General features: G+C 41.4%; 1 protein-coding gene across 2 annotated transcripts in view; it reads left to right on the forward strand.

Moving 5' to 3' along the window:
• The first annotated feature begins 11,111 nt into the window (after nucleotides 1–11,111).
• The window catches only part of LOC110541478 (desmocollin-3), a 39,835-nt gene continuing 28,278 nt past the window's right edge, over nucleotides 11,112–22,668 (forward strand). The window contains exons 1-4 of one of the 2 annotated variants that reach the window (XM_060377645.1): nucleotides 11,112–11,126; nucleotides 11,235–11,326; nucleotides 13,421–13,578; nucleotides 13,882–14,098. In XM_060377645.1, the coding sequence (XP_060233628.1) occupies nucleotides 14,030–14,098 (69 nt within the window). In that variant the 5' untranslated portion in view covers nucleotides 11,112–11,126; nucleotides 11,235–11,326; nucleotides 13,421–13,578; nucleotides 13,882–14,029. Of the gene's footprint in view, nucleotides 11,127–11,234; nucleotides 11,327–13,420; nucleotides 13,579–13,881; nucleotides 14,099–22,668 lie in introns of those variants that run through there. The other variant, XM_060377644.1, reaches the window with a different exon arrangement.

Here is a 22,668-nt window from a genome sequence, read left to right on the forward strand (position 1 = left end):
CCATTTTTTCCTTTGTAAAAGTGGGACTCTCTTTGATGGTACGTAGTTCCAATGTCATTACTCATAGATTCGTACATATGTATGTATATGTGTTCCTTCTTGTGTGAGAAATTCTTGAAGAACTGACTGGTGTCATTTGAATGCTGCTGCTCTCAGCACATTTTAATGAGATCGAATTGTATTGCCTATGTCACTAAGAACAAACATACTAAAAATTGTACATCAGAGGTTTGGTTTGCTCGTTGCTTTCTCTTGGCATAGACTTTCTTGCACAGTCATAATGCATGCACTATTCTGCCCTGAATTCTTTCCTCATGTAGAGACAATAAATAAATAGAACACTGAACATTGGCATTTGCCATTCAGCTCAGGAAGGAGAATCCCTGGTGTTTTGGATTCCCATCCTGTTTCTGTGCTGGGTGGTGTGGGTGAGAGAGAACATGAGTTCTAAGCAGTTACTGAGTATTGTGGCTTTTGGTCATCTCTATTTCTGTCACCATTAATCACAGAATTTTGTGACACATGGGGGTTTTGCCTGTCTTCTTCACTGTTCTCCAGCACTTAAGCAGTAGACAGTGTTGATAGGTGAAAGGATAAGCAAAGGAATTCTTAATGTAAGTTAGGTACCTGCCCAAGACTGGTCTGTGATGACTTAAGTGTTTTTTGATCCCTTACTGTGAGACCCATTTATCAGTATGAAAATTACATCTGAGTCTATCTCTTTATCGACACACATTCAAATGGTAGTGCTTTTTTTCCCCCTAGAGGTAACCCTGTTTGTTTTAATTTTTAATATTTAATTTTTATTTTAATTAATCAATTAACATTACATCCCAACCTCACCTTTCCCTCCCTCCTTCCAGTCTTTCTCCCTCCCCCACCACTCCTCCATTCATACCTCCCTTTCTCTTTAGAAAAGGTAAATTTCTTTACCCAAATATCTAGGAATAGTTACAATTAATTAGTTTCTGTGCTTTACTGATTGCTTGCCTTATCAGTTTTTCATTATTTCATTCGGCATGTCTTTTAATTGTTCATCTACACACCTTTCCTGTGTTCACATCAACAAACAAACAGAAGGAAACCTAGAACTGTAACATTCTATGTCTCTGAAATTTTATTGCACATAAAACAAATCAGCACCCAAGTTGCTTCCGTTCAGAGTAGGGAATACATACGAAGATGTCACTGAGCCAGAGGTATGAGAGTGAACAGGAGAAGTTATGAGGAGGAACACACTGAATTTTCTTCCCCAACCTCAGCATTGTCTTGTGCAGTTTATGGAAAGAATGGAGGGTATATGCTTGACAGATGCCTTAGAGGCTGGTCCAGAGGAGAACGCTCTGCCGGGCAAAGCTTGGAGCTCGGTGTGTGCTGAGAGCCAGGCTTCCACCTCGAGTAAATAACTGGGAGGCTGCATCTGGAACACGTTGCCCTCTGACCTGCAGAATCCCCCCATCTCATTTTATTTTTCACATTCCCAGGATCTAACATTCCTAGTATCCTGTCACCTCTAAGACTTTTCCCTGTCAGGAAGTGGCCATCACATGCATGTGCACACTCACACTATCTTTCAAAGTACAGCACTTTTTTTTTCCATAAAAAGAGGAATTATTTTATTCTATTTTATCTTAAATGGGCGCCCTAGGATGATATTTACAAGCTAGCACTCTCCAGAACTAAAAGATAGGACCTTTTCTCCTGCTACCTGCTTCCATTCTGCACTCTGGAACTCACAGGCCAGCAAACAAAAAATTCACTGTGTTACTTTTACTTTTGGGTAAAAGTCTGTCTGTCTTTTTAGTTCTCTCCAGTGGTGGCTGTTCACTTTCCCACACTCCCGCAACTAAAGTTCATGCCATCTTACTTCACGTTTGTCACTGGCCACGAGCACTCTTGCTCCCTTCTCCTACCCCACACTTCTCAGTGTGCTGCTACTAAGCTACACCATCCATCATATCGTCTTTCAACCTTCTATCTGTATTGAGGCACCCCTCGTTTATTAAATGACAAGTATGTATTTAATACATTTATTAAATATATTAACGGTTGAATTTTCCATGGGCTATCCAGTTGCTTCCGTAAGTGGTCATATTCTTTCAAAATCTGACTGTCCTTTGGGCTGCTCAATTCCAAACACCTTTTTGTGTCATCCTTTTTCTATCCATTTTGAGGCTATCCTTTTGAGGACCTCACCAAAAACTTAAATTTCAAGTATAATTGTGAACACATTCTCTTACTTGTCCAATTTTCTTACTCCTCTGTTCCCAGTGTAATCAAAAGACTAGAAACCAATGCTGCTTCATCCTAATATTATTTATCTCAATGTTTTCTTTGTTTCTTAGTTTAAATTTATTTATTCATTGCTTGCTCTCTTGTCCCACACCTCTCAACTCCCCCTTTCATCTCTCTTCCTTCTGAGCCACTAAGCAAAACCTCGTTACTGGAGAAACCCATTTGTTACCCATATCATGGCTTTTCTTTTTTTTTAATATATATATATTTTTTATTTTTAAATAATTTTGTACATTCACTTGTATCTCAGCTGTAACCCTCTCCTTTCCCTCCCAACCCTCCCCTCCCTCCCTCCCTCATCTCCTCCCTGCTCCCTTCCGAATCCACTGAGAGGGGGTGTCCTCCTCTCCTTCCATCTGGCCCTTATTAGGTATCTTCAGGATGGTTGCAATGTCCATATCTGTGGCCTAGCAAGGCTGCTCCTCCCTCAGGGGGGAGGGGAAGCTCATGAGTTCATGTCAGAAACAATTCCTTACTAGGGAACCCACTTGGATACTGAGCTACCATGAGCTATGTCGTCTGAGCAGGGGTTGCAGGTTATATCCATGCATGGTCCTTGGTTGGATAAACAGTCTCATAGAAGACCCCTGTGCTCAGATATATTTGGACCTTGTGAGGCTCCCTGTCCCCTCTAGGATATACTAATTCTTCCTTCCTTCATATGATTCCCTACACTCTGCCGAAGGTTTGGTTATGGGTCTCAACATCTGCTTTGATATACTGCTAGGTAGCGTCTTTCAGGTGTCTTTTGTGGTAGGCTACTGTCGTGTTACTTGTTTTCTCCTATTTCCAATGTCCATCCCCTTTGTTTTTCTAGATGAGGATTGATCATCTTACCCCTGGACCTCTTTCTTGTTTATCTTCTTTAGGTGTACATATTTTAGTATGTTTATCCTATCTTACAGGTCTATATAAGTGAGTATATACCATGTGTGTCTTTCTGCTTTTGGGATACCTCACTCAGGATGATTTTTTTCTAGATCCTACCATTTGCCTGCAAAATTCATGATTTCCTTGTTGTTAATTGCTGAGTAGTATTCCATTCTGTAAAAGTACCACAACTTCCATATCCATTCCTCTGTTGATGGACATCTGTGTTGTTTCCAGGTTCTGGCTATTACGAATAAAGCTGCTGCAAACATGGTTGAGCAAATGTCCTTGTTGTGTACTTGGACATCTTTTGGATATATGCCTAGGAGTAGTATAGCTGGATCTTGAGGAATCACTATTCCTAATTGATTGAGAAAGCACCAGCTTCTCTGTATTGTTCCAATTTTAGTATATGTGCTGCCGAAGTGAGCACCATCATGGCTTTTCACTGAAGACTGGAACAAACTCCAGAGAGCTGTAACTCTGTATCTTTGTTTTTGGTTTCTTGAAATAGGGTTTCTCTGTGTAACCCTGTTTGTCATGGAACTTGCTTTGTAGACCAGGCTGTCCTCGATCCCAGAGATCTGCTTACCTCTCCCTCTCCAGTGCTGGGATTAAAGGCATGTGCCATCACCACCTAATTACTTTTTGGTAAAAGTCTTTCTGTCTTATTAGTTCTCTCCTGTGTTGACTGTTCACTTTCCCACACACCTGCAATTAAAGTTCATGCCATCTTACTTTACCAATTATTACCTAAATTCAGTTATTACCCAAATTCAATGCTCTTACAAATGCTGATGGATAAAACTTAATTTGAGAGGGGGAATTATCAAATATCAATGAATTATAAGAAAATAAAAAAAGACTAGTATATTAGAAAGGTATAGTAACCATTGTTAGTGAAACTTTTGTTCCAGATTATATACTTTAATCAGTATACAGGCACAGAATATTTATTTTATTTGTATATTATTTGTAACACTAAGGTCCAAATCCAGTGCCTTGTGTATTGTAAACAAGTGTTCTATGGCTGAGTCACACACCCATCCCTGGAGTCAACAATTCAAAAGACTGACCTTGTCAGTCATTTACTTCACATCTAATCTATCTTCAAATCTGTATCTCATATTCTTCAATTCATATTTAACTTCATTAGTAAACCAGAAGCTGAAAAGAATTCCTCCACCTATCCATTGCCATTTATACAGTGCCTGCCAGAATCCATCTATGAACACTTGGCTAACATCCTTAAAATTAATGGCTTCTGTTTGAATCCTTAGATACAGTGCCTCTGTTACTACACTGGTTTCCCATTACCTTTGCCTCCTAAGAACTCTGTTCCTATAATCATTTATCTATCTATCTATCTATCTATCTATCTATCTATCTATCTATCTATCTATCTATCTATCTATTTTAATTATAGTTTGTTTACTTTGTATCCTAGCTGTAGCTCCCTCCTTCATTCCCTCCCAATCCCACCCTCCCTCATCTCCTTCCTGCCCCTCTCTAAGTCCATTGATAGGGGAGGTCCTCCTCCCCTTCCATTTGCTCCTAGCTTATCAGGTCTCTTCAGGGCTGCCTACAATGTCCTCTTCTGTGGCCTAGCAAGGCTGCTCCTCTCTTGGTGGGGAAAGGTCAAAGAGCCCACCATTGAGTTCATGTCTGAGACGTCCCTGTTCCCCTAACTAGGGAACCCACTTGGATACGGGTTGTTATGGGCTATATCTGAACAGGGGTTCTAGGATAAATCCATTCATGGTTTTTGGTTGGAGAAACAGTCTCAGAAAAGAACCCTGGACAACAACTTCAAACCCACTAAATGTGATAGAAGTTGCCAAGTTGTAGCCAATGGGCCAGATCTGGTCCAATGTTTATTTTATAAATACAGTGGGATTTATAACCCCACTAATTCATTGCCAATGTATGGCTGATGTAAAGCTGTAGTGGCAGGCTTGAGTTACTGCAGCACCGATTGCATAGCACATAGTCTAATATGTGTTATGTGGTTGAATTTTCATTGTTTTGATTACTGTATTTTATGTCCCTCTCTTGATTTTCACCATTGAAAGTTTCATTATTTACGAGGTAAAAATGATTTCATGACTATTCCCAGGTAGAATGATGCTCATTAACAGCATTTTGTGTTCTTTTCATTGTAAACAGATGTTATCATAAACAAAACAAAGTGCATTCTCTCTTCATTGATCAAAAAAAAAAAAAAAAAGAACTCTGTTCCTCAAACTTCTGCCTTTTACATTGCCATGTATGGTTTCACCAATAAGCAAAAGTGATTAGTAAAAATATACACTTTAAGTATAGAACAGCTATCTTGCACTACATCTGGTTGTAGAAATGCAATGCTTGTTAATTCTTGCTGTCTTCACCTGATAAGGAATTACTATTTCCATTTTTTTTTCTCTGCCAAAACTATTAGGTGAGGTTGGAGGTGTAGTCTTTCTTATTTGAGCCTCTAGAAGAAACTCAGCCTATTCAAAACCTCAGTAGTAACCCAATGAAATGCTGACTCAGATGATCTAGTGAATTCAGGTACAGACTTCTGACATAAAACAGTGGGAATTAGTGTGTGGTATTAAGTCTGTGAGCTTGGAGAAAAGTAATACTAATTGTTTTTAAGAGCATGCATGTGTGAAGCACATTCTATCTATTTCTCAAAAAAATTTTTTTAGTTATTTTTCTCATTGCTGTGACCCAATACTTGAGGAAAAGCAATTCAAGGAAGTCAAGATTTACTTTGGCTCATGATTTAGGAGTACAGTTCATCACGGAAATAAGAAGGCAAAGCTGATGGTTCCATCTGGGCAGATGAGATAGACAAGGAGGAATTCCAGTGCTTAACTGGATTTATCCTTTTCCCTTTTCTATTCAGTTCAAGACCCCAGGCCCTGAGAGAGCCAACACCTTCAGAATGTGCCTTCTTCCTTCAACAAATCCGCTTTCGAAACGCCCTTGTAGACTCACCCAATGGCATATCTCATCAATTACCCTTCATTAGGTGTTTTTTCTTTCACTGAAGCTGACAACAAAATTAAGGATTAAGGAGTAACCGTAACTGGGTAGGTTAATCCCACTGAACTGATCAGCTCAGGGACATGCCCTTTGTTAACGTCATGTTTTTTCTTTCTCTACCTCTGCCTCTGGGTATACATCTAGACAGATTAGTGTCTCTCACATTCATGTGTTCGCTTCTTCCTTCAGAAGAACCAATGGGACAGAGGAAGCAGTGACCCGGAAAAAATCAGCTATGTTTTCATTTCCTTATTACCTCATTTTGTCTATCTTTGATTGAGTGCTATTATGTTTTCACCATCACCAGACCAATGAATCTGACTTTCTTGACACCAATGATTTAATCCATGTCCAATCCAACAGATGATTTTTTAGCTCTAATCTTATTTGCCTTTTCAAATGTCATTCCAATAGTTAATATTTCCTTCTAGTTGACGATTGGTCCTCCCTGGCTTATGGAACATTCACAGGCTGATCCGTCTAGGTCTTCGTCTTGAACAAGCCATTGTCTGGGAGCTGGGTTTTATCTTTTTTTTTTTCTTCAATGCAGTTTATTCAGGACCCTTGAACAATCCTCGGACCCTGGGGAAAGCCAGCCCACAGCTTAAATAGCCTCTGGGTAGCCAACCCAGGCGTGCCACGTGGGCAATGCAGATAGGTCCACATACATGGAAGCAAGCCAGATCCTCGGCCTTAGCCAAATGTGGAGTTGTTCGTGACAGAGAGCACTCACCGTCGGGAAGGTGGAAGGCAGAAACCAGCTCCATCTTTAAGGCATAGCATTCCGCAGCTCTCTACAGTTCCCCCTTTTTGTTTTAGACGCATCAGGCAAGAGTAGAGGTCTGATCTCTGATATTAGAAATAAATTGGGACTTTGTACCGATGTTCATTTAGGTGTCATCCACCCAAAGAGCATCAGACGCTGGGTTTTATCTTTGCTCATTCCTTAGACATTCTTATTTGGTCTCAAAGTTCTAAATAATACATATTTAGTTGTACACTTATTGCAAACCACTTTCACTCCCTGACTTTACCATTCTTTCATTCTTCTCAAACCCTTGCTTAGTCCAAAAACCCTGTTAGCATCCTTGTGATGTCTCTTTCTCTCATACCTTATTTCTACTCTGTAAATGAGTACTGTAAGGTCTAGCTTCAAGTTATCACAGATCCAAATTATTACTTTTATTACCTTTTTTCTTGCAGCAATTTTTAATAGATTATTTTTAAAATGCAAATCCAACCATGTTCATATTTTACAGCAAGAGTCTTCTTCAGTTACTTTATGCAAGTGGAATTAAAGCCTACATCTTTTGGCTTTTAATATGTCCAGTCCAACAGATGATTTTTTTTTTTAGCTCTAATCTTACTTTACTTTTCAAGTGCCATTCCAATAGTTACTATTTCCTTCTAGTTAACAATCTGTCCTTCCTGGCTTTTGGTATATATTCATGGGCTGATCCTTCTAGGTCTCAGTCTACAACAAGCCATTATCTGGGAGCTAGCTTGTGGTCTCTTAATGATGTGAGATCATTGGTAAGTCACCCCTTCTTTTAAGTCCTCCAAGTCTTTTACCTCTGTTACCATTAAACCCCCATGCCTACGCATTCCTCTCCATGCCCTAAGAAAACCAATCCTGTCCTACTCAGGACTTCAGCATCCACAGCTCTCCCAAGTTGAACTGCTTTTCTTCCTGATCACGTCTTCTGAAACCTGGGTGTTGAGTTAAAATTCACCTTTCAGTCTTTATTGAGAGACCTCTCTATAATACCCGTCCCTTCCCATTTAAACTACCCCAGGTGTTGGGGATGCTGAACCTTACTAAAAAAGAAGGCAGAAAAGTTGTGGTTTCCAGAATCATGCTTCCACTGCTGTCAGAGGTCTGTCACCTGAGAGCTCTCACTGTTTTAGCTCAGAGTTGGAGGGTGAGATGAAAGCTAGGAAGAACAAGAGATAAATGAAGAGATTAAGACAAAACAAATGCTTTCTAGGTGGAGATGAAAGAGCCATTTCAAAGAGGAACAAGGTTTGCTTTTAGAGCTGTTGTAAGCCCTTGATTAGTGAGTGGTTGTACTTTAGTACTTAGTATGAAGGCAGTGGAACTGTATGTCTTAGTCTTCTGTTTACTTATCTCCAGATGCTGAAAGCATTAGACGAGGCTTTAGCTAGCACAGAAGGAATACAGTGCTGAAATTATGTGGGACATTTTTTCAATGGCTTCAGACATCAAAGTGAACTGTAAACATCATGTCTATTGTTAGTGGAGAGGATTTTGAAGGTAATCATATAAAACAGCGAAGCCTGAAAGTTAGAGTAGGTATTTTTTCCCTGGGCATAGGAAATCCGACCACTGGGGGATTTTTAGTGGTAGGTATATCTCCAAAGATAGGAAACATCTGGATCTGAACGGCTATGAGAGAGAAATTCTTCTCTCATACAGCTGTGTGCTGGAGTTTCCTTTAATCAAAAGAAACTTTGAAAGTACTAGTAAGAGTACAGATAAAAGAAGGGCAGAAAGTATAGTATGTTAAGTCCTATCCATCATGAAAGGACATGGTCCTTTACAAATATATGTAGACTTTTTTTTTTTAATAAAAACAAAGATTAGATGGATAGTGAGGGTTCTGTAAAGAGGGCTGAGGCATGGGGAATGGGAACACTACTTTGAAGTTAAAATAAAACTTTACAAAAGAGCTATTGGAGGTAGCTCCATGTGGTTCATGGCAGAAACAAAATCAACAAACTCCTCCAGATCTATCCCAACCACTTCCTGAGTTCTGTGTCTCTATTGTTCTATTTCTAGGTAAGCAAGGGGGTCTCAGTTTCATACCAATGGTTCTGAGGAAGGAACCATGCTTTGAGGACTGTGCATCTCTAAACAAGAATCACATCCTCCATCTGCACAGTAGAGCACCTTGGGAAGTTGTCAAATAACACAAAACAATACAAAATTCAATCCTTGCCCCAAAATGCTTGTGTAATTGGTTAGAAAAGGGGATGGTGTTGGTTGCTTATTAAACTCCCTCAGAGACCCTGTCTTAGAAAAGAACAAAAACAAAAATTCCAGGACAAACAACACAGAAAAAAAATAATACAAGAAAAAAAAAAGGGATTTTAAAAATGATGGATTTTAAAATAATCTTGTGTACAATTTTTAATAAACTTATACCCAATTTATTTTTAAAGAAAACTTATGCCTAATTATTACTAAAGTAAAGAACAAGGGACAGAATGTTAAATAAAAGCATGTACTTCACATTGGGAATTGGTGGGAAGCTCCTTTTGTATTCCTGACCTAGGTGACAAGCCTCTGAGCTGGGGACTGTGCCACTTCCTAGGCAGATATTGAGGGATGGTCCTCACCTTCTGGGAAAAGAGAAGGCTGATGAGGCAGTGAGTCAAGCATGACGCCAGGATAATGACGCACGAGATCTGGAAGTCATCCCACTCACACCTTAACTTTCATGCTGGGGCAATGCCCTATGGACAGACAGAAGCCTACAGTATGCTCCAGTGGACACTGGAAGGTCCAGGAAAAACTGGAGAATCTGACAGTAGCACAAGATTCTTTCCTCTGAAAGAGATACAGTTGGAGAACTCACAGCACATTTCAAATGGGATTTTAAATTCATTATGAGAGCCAGAAAGATGGCTCAGGCAGTGAAAGTACTTCCTGTGCTAACATGAGGACTTGAGTTCAAATCTCCTGAACTCATGTAAAAATCAAAGGGTGGTCACATGCACCTCTAACCCCTGCCTTGTGTGTGTGGTGTGTGTGGTGTGTGTGTGAGTGTGCTGAGTGTGGCATGTGTGGTGTGTGTGTGTGTGTGTGTGTGTGTGTGTGTTTGGGGTGGTATTCATGGGCTGTGACAGGATGATTGCTTTGGCTTATTGGCCACTATCCTAATACCAGGTTCAGTGAGAGATCCTGTCTCTAGGGAATAAGGAAGAGAGTATGGCAGAGCAGGACATCCAACATCAATCTACTTCTGATCTTCACCATGCACATTGGTGTACACATTTATGTACATTACTCACACACACACACACACACACACACACACACACATACACACATACACACACCAACACACACACGCCATAATCAGTTCCTCTGAATCCGATCCTTTGTTCATGGCTGTAAGACATCATCATTGTCACAATGGGCTTTTGTTTTCTACGTGAACATGATCATTCCTACCAGACCAGTGGGAAGTCGCTGGGGCGCTGCCCTGCCTCCTTAAAAGGACTGTTTGTTGAAGAACTGCTTGTGAGGAGCTCCTGTACTCGAGCAGAAGGAGGAAAAGCCCTTGTTCTTGACTCATCTCAGTAAAGCGAGGCTGACAGACTCCCAAGCTTGGCACACCCTCTGTGAATTGGACTGGCTGTCATCATTCCTGAGACTGCATGGTGGTGAATCTGGGCGATGAATAAGTGTCAGACCTGTGTGTGATGGTTGCTAATGCTATAGTGGAAAGCCAATGCTCTGATCTTTTTTCTGTGGATAGCAGTGGAAAGTCCTACCGTTAATCATTCTGGGGAGAGGTAAATCCTAGGATGAGAAATGAGACTTGATGGGAGCCGTAGCAGAGGTGGCTGAATTATAAGCACAACGTTTCTTAGGAGTTATGGTTATTAATATATCTATTAGCCTAGATCTGAGGTTCTCTTTGCTCCCTGGAACATTTCTGTGGGGGCCAGAATAAAAGCTCCGAAGAGGTCTGAGAAAATAGGAAGGAATCAGATGGCTGTATGCATGGCTCTTACACCGGGCAGAATTCTTGAATGAGGGTTCTCTTTAATAGCAGCTTCTAGCAGTCTTTTAAGATGACCCCCAAACTTGCTGTTGGCTTGGTATCCTAGGTGATCTACACATGGCTTCTAATAACACCTCGGTTTGTTATCCCAAATAGCGTTCTGAAAGTGATTGTGCGGTAAGATCCCAGGGCAGAATTTATTTATTTTGTGTCACTGGGACGATTATTCAAGCCCATTTTCTGTTTGTTCTTCACTAAAGCTGTGTTTCCACTTCTGATTGGCAGGCTCCTTTCAGGCATCATGATGTCCTGACACAGTGTTACAGAAGTGTTTCAAGTGACCCAGACTTGCTACATCCCTGATCACAGTGACAGAGGTGAGTGGGTGTGCTAGACTGGTGTTGCACAAGGTAGCCTGGACCAGTGGGTCAGGGGTCAGCATGAATCTCCTAAGATTAGGTACCCCTCGCCATTGCCAGAGACTCTTCCCAGGTGTCCCTCTGATTCTCCTCCCTCCTCCTCCTCCTCTTTATTTGTGTTTTTGGCTTGAGATGATACACTTTTGCTAAATAGCCTATTTGGGGCAGGAACTCACTGCACAGTCCATGGTGGCCTCAAAGCCACAGTGCTCTTGTCATGTCTTTCTGAGCGCTGAGAATGCACGTGTTAGCCACAGCGTCCAGTTCAAATCTCCTTCAGAGTGTTTCAGCTCTACTTTCTGTTAACTGTATTCCAGTTCACCAGATTATTACAGTTTGCATGTTCATCTCAAGCCTCTTCCCATCATTGACTCTGATTTGTTATGCTTTTACCTTTAAAACTAATGCCAGAATGGTGGACTAATACTTCATTTTTCTACCTGGCTCCTTATGGTTTTAGCAGTGCTTTCCAAGTGACTTGCTATTTTGAAGATCAGAATTGTAAGGAGACACGTCATGAAAGTTTTTTGTGCTTCCTCTTATCTCATGACGATTTGAAGCTTTAAAAAAAATTACAGATAATTCCCAATTCTAACTACATTCAAGCCCAAACTCATATTTTAAACAAACTTTCCAAATATGTTTTAAAATGTAATTCATGTAAAAACATATGAAATTGAATGTGTTTCCAGGGTGTTCTGTGTTGTCATTGTAATTGATGGAAGGATACTTTCTTACATTACAAGTGTACACTGCCTTCTGCTAGGAATTAGACTAATGTCTGCATAGAATGGAGAATGCCAACCCATCAGCTAATGCTACATCCAATCATGTTAATATAATTAATACACTGCACTTAAAATCTTACAATTCAAGTTGAAAATATTACTCACATGCTTTCCTAGTGTTTATGGAATAGATTTGATCCAGTATTAATTTTAGGATGAGACTAAAAACAATTGTACTATCAATAGGCTTATCAATACCGCGTATCAGATAGCACAGACCATAGATCCAAAGGGACAGTCTTGCTGAAATTTTAGCCACTTGCAAGACAGCCACAAGGTCAGACCCTAGTTAATCTAAAGATCTATTTTGAGGTCATTGAACACTTTGTATCATTTAGAATGGAGTAAAATGCATCAATAATATCCATCTCATATGTGTGTCTCTGTACATATGTGTGTGTCTCTATACATAGAGACATGATAAAGGGACAATCATTTAAGTGATTGGCATTATGGATAATGGACGTAAGTCATTACTTATCCTCAGTAAACCTTTTCATGAGTTTAAGTTGAATAGATTGTCATTTCTTCCAAGACAAGCTCTTGCTCCTCAGTATGGCTTGTCACAAGCCAGTCATGCTAGCCTCTCAGCCATAGGTATTCTCATCCTGCTCTTTTGAACCAATAGCCCTTTCTGCCTCCATGTACAAAGCTGCCCCAAATCTCTCCAGTGCTTCTCCAGCCCTGGCCCGGCTGCTGTTGCTGGAACACCCCTACCCCTCGGCCTTTCTCTGTTCTAATCTCAAGCATCTTTGCTTCTTCACTGAACTCTAAAATTGAACTCTTCAAGCCCCTCACTGGAGGAAGAATCATGAACAGGACAGCTCTGTCATGGCCTGTCCTTCCTCCTTGTACAGCAGAAAAGCCAGCTCCACTCTGGATCTCAAACATTGATTGAGGCTGGGAAAGACAGCACAGCTTTCCCTGAAGTCATAGGCCACAGAGGAAGTCAATGCAGCCAGTGCTGATGAGACCTGATAGACTAGGGTCAGATGGAAAGGGGAGGAGGACCTCCCCTATCAGTGGACTGGGGGAGGGGCATGGGTGGAGAAGAGGGAGGGAGGGTGAGATTGGGAGGGGAGGAGGGAGGGGGCTATAGCTGGGATACAAAGTGAATAAACTGTAATTAATAAAGAAAAAATTAAAAAAAAATGTTCTTTGCCTCAAATATTGCCAGTAATGAAAACACAAAGGGCAGTAATTTTGAGTGTGGAAAAATGGTCAGATGAGCACATCTTTTCTCTGGTTTTAATATCTGGCACAGACAATCCATGGCATTCGGGACAATTTTCCTTCAGTGGTTTATTTTATCATGTTAATGACGCCTGGAGAGACTACCTGGGTCTTGTTTCAACGTGCGAAGAGGTTTCCCAGAGTCTGCACAGCAGTGGACTGGATGGGAGGCTCCCATGATCTGATCAGGTGTGTGTTCCTGGCACCCAGAGTAGAGTCAGAGCAGGCGAGTCTGGGTTGGCAGTGGAGATGCCCAGCGCAGTGTCAGCGAAGAGGACGCGAGTAAGGTTGGGCGGCAACCCCTTGGGGCAGATAAGGGGCGTGGGAGAGCCAGCAGAGGGTGGACCCAGGACCGCTTTCTCGGGGAGTGAGCTCCCTGGCGGCTGCAGGGAGCTTAGGGCAGGCTCAGGCAGCGCCACGGCGGCCCCGCAGGTGATAAAACTTGAGAAATAACTAGGAGGGGCCACCCAGCGTCTGCTTGGTCCAATCCAGTTTCAGGCGAGAACACGCTCCTGGGCAAAGAAGCTTGAGAGAGGCCAGGAAGACTTCTAGACAAGCTGCTGCAGAAAACCTTCTGAGCCCTGGATCCCAGAGTTCCTGCTTGGCGCCTGCCTGAGTCCTCCTGAGGCTGCAGGGAGCGATGGCGGTCCCTGGACTCATGAGCCCACCGTATGGGGCCCTATGCACCCAGCTGCTGCTGACTCTTTGGGTGAGCCACCCGCGGGAGCAATCTGATGGGGACCCAGATGGGGAAGGGGAACAGATGGATTCGCCCTGCTCGCTGCCCGGATTTAGTGGGCAACAGGGATATATGATGAATGTCTCCGCTTATTTCTCGCCTGGTTCAAGTTCACACTGGAGGGGTGACAGGCGAAAAGTTATTTGGGACCCGTTGAGATTCAGCTTTTTGTTCTGGGCCGCTGTTGGAGATTCCTGAACTAGGGGTCCCCCTCTGGCTTCTCTGTGAGCTGGTGTCTGGGCCACAGGTGGGCAGCAGGTGCAGATCGCTCTGATGGTGATGGGGGCTAGGGAGCATAGAGAAAAGGGAGGACAGTTGTTGTGGTGGGGGGAGAGGAGGAGAGGGAGAGAGGTTTGGGGTGTATATAGGATCTTTGACTTAGCCAAAGGCAGATGTGATGAGACTCCTGGGACTTCCTCGCTCTGGGTATGTACTGAGACCCAGGAGGGGACTTTAGCCAAAGCTGTGTCCTTTGAGCTGTCCTGGGCTTGATTGTTCTCAGCTCTGCTTCCCTTAAAAGATTACTCAAAGGGCTGGCCCAAGCTGACCGACCTGCTTGTTCGCCTGTGCCCTGTGCGCCAGAGATCCGTGTGTGGGAAGGCGGCTGAAGGGTTGCACCAGAGGTCCATGGGACAACAAGGGGACTGGGGGGGGGGGGGCAGGACTGATAAGCTGGGGGAGAAATGCGATTGGTCTCTTTAGCCTGGCTCTGGGGATTCACTGATCCTGTGTAGAGAAAATCCTGGGATCTCCTGTGTCCCACAAATCCAGGGTTGAGCTTGTGATCTTTCTGGAAAAGAAGTTAGTGATCATTTTCTAGAGCCGGGAAGACTCGTTCGCGAAAATTAGGAATTCTGACGGCATGGTAACCTGTAAAACTTCAGGCCTGTCTAAGCTAGCACTAGTGACACACACATAGGAGCGGAGGATGTTACCATTTCGATGTTCCAAAGATTAGGCAAGAGGTTCAGGGGGCCACAGGACCCCACCTGACTAAGCAGCTGGTCTACTGTGCTATGTGGACCTTATTTGTTTGTTTGTTGAGAATAGCTCAGGCTGACCTGAATCAGGTATGTAGTGAAGGATGGCCTTGACCTCCCGATCCTCTCACCAACACCTCCTCTGTGTGGGCTTTACAGACACAGACCACCTTATGTGGTTCTTGGCTAACCCTAGTTCCAAGTAGATGGCAGGCGGCCCGAGTTTACCCTCTCTTTAAACCAGGGAGTTGCAGACCTCAGACTGGTGTCATGATCTGAACTATATTCGTGAGCCAGATAAATTACAAGTAAGTCCACTGACTTGCCCTGCAACAGTAAGAGCTGGGGGTCTAAGTCACTGTAAATGAGACCCCCTCACATGTTGTGTTCTTCTGGGACAGATATGAACTTCCAATGTTTTTGCTTAAAAACATGCATGTTTTTCCTGAACAAAAAAGTAGGAAACAAGGAGGGACTGCATGTGTTCTATTGTCAAGATTTAGGACACTAGTTGGAGGGGAGGGTACAGAAGGCAAGACACTATTAACCAGGGGATTGTGGATCAGGGTCCTGCTGTGTCCAGGCCGGAAGGTGTATGCAAGTCTAAACAGCTCTGCTCATAGCATGTTCTTTCAAAGTAATTTAAAAAGGAATTGCAGTGGGCGTCGGGACTGTCTCTGACTCTTTTGCCTCCTTTGGGGATCCTTTTCCTCCTACTGGCTGCTTGGTTCACCCTTGATATGAGGTATGGGCCTAGTCTTACTGTAACTTGTCATGCTATGTTTGGTTGAGATCCTTGGGAGGGCTGCTCTTTTCTGAAGGGAAATGGAAGAAAGGTGGGAAGGAGGGGCTGGTAGGACAGGAGGGAGGGAAAGTTGTGGCCAGGTTGCAATATATGAAAGAATAGATAGATAGATAGATAGATAGATAGATAGATAGATAGATAGAAAGAAAGATTGCCCTGAGCTTAGATTAAATGGCAGACGCAGAAATTGAGATATGTGCTCAGATTGGTCATTTGTCTTATCAGTACCCCCAGTTTACAAAAGCGTTGAATTTCATGACTGAACGTTTTTGTTTGTGTTGGTTTTTGACTCGGTGGCCTTTGAGCATAATATAAAAGAGAGCACTTTAGGAACTCCTTTAATTCCATAGTGATTAATTATGGAACTCTAAAAACAGTAAGCTGTTCTGAGGATGGCTTTCCAAGCATGTCTTTAGCATAAGCCAAAGACCCTTCACATCTCCCAAGCCCGCTTCCACAGCTTTTGGCAAGTGGAGGCATCTTTGCAGTTGGCAGGTTTTGCATCTGTTTCACACCCTCGCTCTGAGCTGCCATAGACTACAGCTTGAGGAGGAGGAGGAGGCAAACAAGACAACAGAAAAACAATCATCTCACAATTAATGAAGGTTCTTAAGTGTTATTTTTAGAGTGTTTTCCCCCTTTAATGTGCCAACAAATTACCAGGAGGGGTGAAACTAACAACAGATCAGCTGTTTTCTGCACATCACTGATAATGGGATCACTAATGTTTACGTTTAGTGCTGTTGTCCACATCAAATCTGTCCTTGAAGTCTCATTAGCTTTGTGATTTATACATGGTATGCATCTGGAGATAGTCTACCATTTTCCTAAAAGGGCTCCTCTGTCAACCCTCCCCTCCTCATTCTCTACTTTCCCTCTCTGGAATGCATAAGCTTGCTGCAACCGATGTTCACAAATGTACCTTCCATCTTTTCGGATTGCATATCATTAATTAATGCGGGACCCCTTTACCTGGAAGACTTATGTTCTTGAGAACATTTGACATACTTAAAGTAAAAGGGAATACAGACATTTGTATTGACTTTTACTAGTGAAAGAGGACTGTAGCAGATAAAGTAAGTAAAGAAGAAGCAGCTTTCTTTTAAAGCCTCATTATAAGAAAGTCAGAATTTAAGCCAAGCGTAGTGGTGTGTGCCTTTAGCCACAGGGGTCATAGGCAGAGTCAGGAAGATTGCTAGTCTACGTAGCCTGCTCTACATAGGAAGATATACGATCCTACACACCAACAAAAGAAGAAAATTCAGAATTTTTATATATATTTAGGCTGGTTCATTGTCAGCTAGCCTCTCCCCCTGCTAGTGAACCCATGCCCCAGAAATTGGCACTTTCTACAAGAGGTAGTTGATACTATATTGAGATGACTAGGTCTCGAAGTAACTTTTGACTATGGAATAAATGCAAGGTTATGTACATTTTTTGACCCTGTTGTAATCCTCGTGCCCAGAGTCTTTCTTATAAGGCATCTCCCAAGACCTCTTGTTAGTCACACTCCCCACTGAACCAGAGCTCCTGTCTTACGAGTTTTGTTAGAAGGAAACTTATTAGAATCAGAGTTATCACTAGAGATTGATACTACTGAGTTATCACTTATCCTGGAGGTAGTAAGAATTTGGGTGCTGGTGTTTCCATTTTGTAAAGGGTAACTGTCTAGAGGAGGAAGGAAAGGTTTAAATTATAGTGTCAGTTACTCTGCTCAGGCAGGGCATCCATGTCATCAGCTGCCATGTTCCTTTTGTATCTCTGGGAACCCAGGGCTGTGCCATGCTTGGCAAATGCTCTGCAGCTGAGTCACACCCAACCCCATTCTATAGCTGCATGTGCCTTTGATGGAGAAAGGTGCCTGTGATGGAGAGTCTCTTATCTGTGTTGACCTCATAAAGCTGAGCTACTCAAAAAGTGAAACAATTACAGAGAGCATCTTTAATCTTCCACTCTCCTTTTGGCATTAGGTTTGAACAACTGGGAGGGAAGCCCAAACATTTTGTTGTCCTTCACATCCAGCAGAACAGTAAGAAGTAAATTCTCACAGAATTATACAGAATAGACATAGAACAGAACTCCGAGAACATAAATAAAATGGGGCTCAGCTCACATTTTGAAGACCTTGAAGTTAAAAGTAGTCTGATATCATAATGGACATCATGTATGGGAAATGATGAAATACACAGCAGCCAGCAAAACCCATGGAGTATATAAAAGTTATGTCTTAAGAAGGATTGCCTCAGGAAAGGGGAAAATTCATTATTGTTTTATCATGCTAATGTTGTGTTAGCAGAGCAAAACTGTAATCGTTTCAAAGTAAGCAGGCAACTTAAATTTATTATTTAAAGGAATTCTTAACAAATTGGTGATGTGAGAATGGGTTTTCTTAACTCAATGAAATATACTTAAAAATGAATTGGGGCTAGAGCTGTGGCTCAGTGGTTAAGAGCACATATTGCTTTTTCAAAGAATCCAGATTTGGTTTCTAGCACCCACTTAGCCTAGTAATTTCTTCTTTCTTCCCCCCGTGGAGGCAACCAGCACCCTCTTCTGTCTCTTTGTAGCTGCCTGATGGGGATACTGCTTAGAGTGAACTCATGTATAAACTCTGTCTTTATTATGTCTGATTCGCGTGATGATGGCATGTTTACCCATGTTTTAGCATGGGTCAATAGTCTGACTTTTTTAAATAGAAGAACAGTATCCTATTACATAGCTAGATCACATTTTGTTGATGTGTTCAGTAGCTGGGGGATGTGTTTGCACTTCTTGGTCCTTATCAAGAGTGAGGTCATGACTGTACATGTAGAGGTTGTTGTGGACATGGCTTTTAAACAGCGTAGGTTGCTGGATTACATCTTTAATTCTCTCAGGAACTGCAACGATGTCTGTATGTCTACATCACCTTCTGTTTCCATGGATGACACCAGAGGGTTCTGGTGTTTTTTGCGTTCTCACCCATCATTTTCTGTTTTGTTTATTTTAGCTCTCCTGGCAGGCATCTCAATAGTTCGGATTTGCCTTTCCCTAGTGCCTCATACTGTTGGGCATTTTCCATCTTCTTAAGCATCATTAGTGTATCTTAAATACTCTCTATTCAAACTTATTTTTCATTATTTGCCATCTTTTTATGGAGCTAAAACGTGTCTTTATATTATTATGGATATGTCACTACTTGTTCTCTCATTTGAAACTATTGTCTTCCATTCTGTGAGTTTCGGTTTCCTTCCTTTATCATATTGTTTGAACTGCACAGGTTTTATATATCAAACAAGTCCTGTCCATAGTTGTTCCTTATTGCTGGCGTTTAGATATTGCAGCTAAGAATCAGTGCCCAATAGATTTTGAAGTTTTCTTCTCAATAGTTCTTGTCCTTATCCTTAGGTCTGCTGTCCCCTCTGAGTTAATTTCTGCATGTGGCATGATTTAGGGGCTCATTTCCACTTTCTGCAGTAGCAAGTTTCAATCATCCCAGCACCATTTAGTAAAGAGATTTGTCCCTTAAACTTTCCAGAGGACATACAGAAGTGAGGCTTATTTCTAGAGTGGCATTTCTAGTCTAGTGTTCATACATTTATCTGTGTTAATAGCACTTGGCTTTGGTTAGCATAGCTTTGAGCCATCCTAATCCAAATTGAATAATGTCAGTTCTCCAACTTTTTTTTTTTTTTTTTTTTTTTTTTGTGGGAGGAGTGTCTTGGCTCTTGCATTTCCTCAAGGATTTCCTTCCTCCCTCCTTTTCTCCTTCCCGCCCTCTTTTCCTTCCTTCCTCCCTCCTTTTCTCCTTCCCTCCCTCCTTTCCTTCCTTCCTTCCTTCTTTTGTCTGCTTGTTTGTTTGTTTGAGATAAGGTTTCTCTGTGAAGCCCTGGAACTCACTCTGTAAACCATGCTTGCCTCTGCCTACAGAGTGCTGGGATTACAGATGTGTGGCACCATGTCTGGCTAAATGCATGATTTTCTTTTAAAAAAATGTAAAATTCTGCCACGGACCGGCCCAGTCAGGCTCCTGTCGTCCACAGGAGAACAAGGCTTTAGACAGGAAGACACGGTTTCGGCGAAGAATTGACAGACAGAGACACCTTGATGGTTTTGACTCTGCTGCAACTTTACTGAAATCAAGCTAGTATTTTTATAATGATTTTACAAAAGGCACCTTAAAATTGGCATACTTCCCAGAACATTCAGACTTTTACCAAGAATACAAAGTTTACATTTTAACTCAAAATGCAATCAAACATAAAGCAGTACCCACAAATAATCTTGGCCTAAAAACTTTTTGATCAGAGCAAACAAAGGAAAAGAAACCTCAAATATAGTTTCATTACTGCTAACCAATGAAGAGGAAAGTCAGGAGCTAAATCAGATGCCTGCCAAAGTCCTTCTCTATATCAAAATCTAACTACACCTTTGTTAACCCTCCTCCCATATGTCCTGCCCAAGATTTATGATCTTCTCTAGGAACAAGGCACTGAAGGGAGGGGGAAACTCCTGCCAGCTGCACCTCTCATGCTATTATTTCTTAAGAAGGAGCCTATTATTATTTTACTATTCTTAATGCCTATTAATACTAAATCTAATTCATTACTTTCCTTAAACTTATTTTTATTAAAGCCTTTAACAATCTACTAATAATAAATTTCTTTATAAAGTTAGTTGTGCTGTTTCAGGTATCACAGGGAAAAATCAAAGAATTCATTATTCCAGCCCCAGAGCCACAACTGAAGAAGCGTAGAAATCTCAGAACACGTCTCTTTTCCAAGTGGGATGAGTTTGCCAGGGACCTTCCAGGGGGCATTATTTCCGGGGAAATCATATCCTCCGCCCTGTAGCTTATGTTACTATGGCGACACTGGCGTGGGTGTGGCAAAATTCAATAGAGATTTGCTTTGTAGAATATGCCTTCTGATCCATGAAGATAGATGAAGTTGACACTTATTTGGGTCCTTTAAAATTTCTCTCACCTTGTCTTACTATTTTCAGGGCATAATCTTGTACTTTTCTTTTTCTTCCAGTAAAGAGATTAGTAATAGGAATCTGGGGCCTTGTGAGCCAAAGCCTCCTTCAACACGACAGTGAATGAGCTTGACTGGGTTCCTCCCAACTAGACTAGTGGTTCTCAACCTTCCTAATGATGTGACTCTTTAATACAGTTCTTCATGTTTTGGTGACCCCAGAACTATGTTTGTTGCTTCATAACTGTAATTTTGCTACTGTTATGAATTGTAATGTAAATATTTGTGTTTTCTGATATTCGTAGGTGACCCCTGTAAAAAGGTTGTTTGACCCTCCAAAGGAGTCTGACATTGTACTTCTTTGACAAATGTATATGAAAATATTTTATTCTAAATGAAACTATTTGGGGATCTTTCTTCCTTCCTTCCTTCCTTCCTTCCTTCCTTCCTTCCTTCCTTCCTTCCTTCCTTTCTTTCTTTCTTTCTTTCTTTCTTTCTTTCTTTCTTTCTTTCTTTCTTTCTTTCTCTCTTCTTCCCTTCTCCCTTCCTTTCTTCCTTTCTTTTTGACTTTTTCTTCTATTGAGAGTTTTCTGTTTAGCGCTGTACCCCATTTTTTTTTAATTGGATTACTTGAGTTGTTGCTTTTTAACTTCTGGAGTTCTTTATATATTCTGGATATTAGCCCTCTGTCAGATATAGGGTTGATGAAGAAGATTCTTTCCCAGTTGTTTTGTTCTGATGACAGTGTTTTTTGCCCTACAGAACCTTTTCAGTTTCATGAGGACCCATTTATTGATTGTTGATCTTAGAGCCTGTGCTGTTGAATTTTTGTTCAGGAAGTTGTCTCCTGTGCCAATGAGTTCAAGGCTCTTCCCCATTTTTTCTTCTAACAGGTTTAGTGTATCTGGTTTTATATTGAGGTCTTTGATCCATTGGACTTTAATTTTGTGCAGGGTGATGTATACAGAACTATTTGCATTTTTCTGCATGTAGACATCCAGTTAGACCAACACCATTTGTTGAAGATGTCTTTTTTCCATTATATGGTTTTGGCTTTTTTGTAAAAAATCAAGTATCTGTACATGTGTTGGTTTATTTCTGGTTCTTCTATTTGATTCCATTGATCCACCATTATGTTTCTATGCCAGTACCATGCAGTTTTATTACTATTGCTCTGTAGTACAGCTTGAGATCAGGGATGGAGATACCTCCAGAAGATCTATTATACAGGATTGTTTTTGCAACTCTGGGCTTTTTGTTTTTTCATACAAAGTTGAGAAGTGTTCTTTCAAGTTCTTTAAAGAACTGTGTTGGTATTTTGATGGGAATTGCATTGAATCTGTAGATTTCTTTTGGCAGAATGGCCATTTTCACCATTTAATTTCACCATGTTAATCCTACCGATCCACAAGCATGGGAGATCTTTTCATCTTGTGACATCTTCAGTTTCTTCAGAAACCAATTTTTTTCAAACAGGTTTTTCACTTGCTTGGTTCAAGTCACACTAATTTACTCTATTTTATTAGTAGCTATTGTGAAGTGTGTAGTTTCCTTAATTTCTTTCTCAGTCCTTTGTTTATTTGGTGTGTGTGTTTGTGTTTGTGTACTGTGGTGTATTTGTGAAGGTCAAAGGAAATGATGGTGGCTATCACTTCTCTCCTCCTATCATGTGGATTCTGGGCATTGAACTCAGGTCATCAATCTTGGAGGCAGGCACTTTTACTCACTGAGATGTTTTGGTTGTCCAAAGAATTCACTTTTGTATGTGCATCTTCTCTCCCACAATCTTTCTGAAGTCAT

The sequence above is a fragment of the Meriones unguiculatus genome, chromosome 2, assembly GCF_030254825.1.
Source record: "Meriones unguiculatus strain TT.TT164.6M chromosome 2, Bangor_MerUng_6.1, whole genome shotgun sequence".
Taxonomy (NCBI): Eukaryota; Metazoa; Chordata; class Mammalia; order Rodentia; family Muridae; genus Meriones; species Meriones unguiculatus.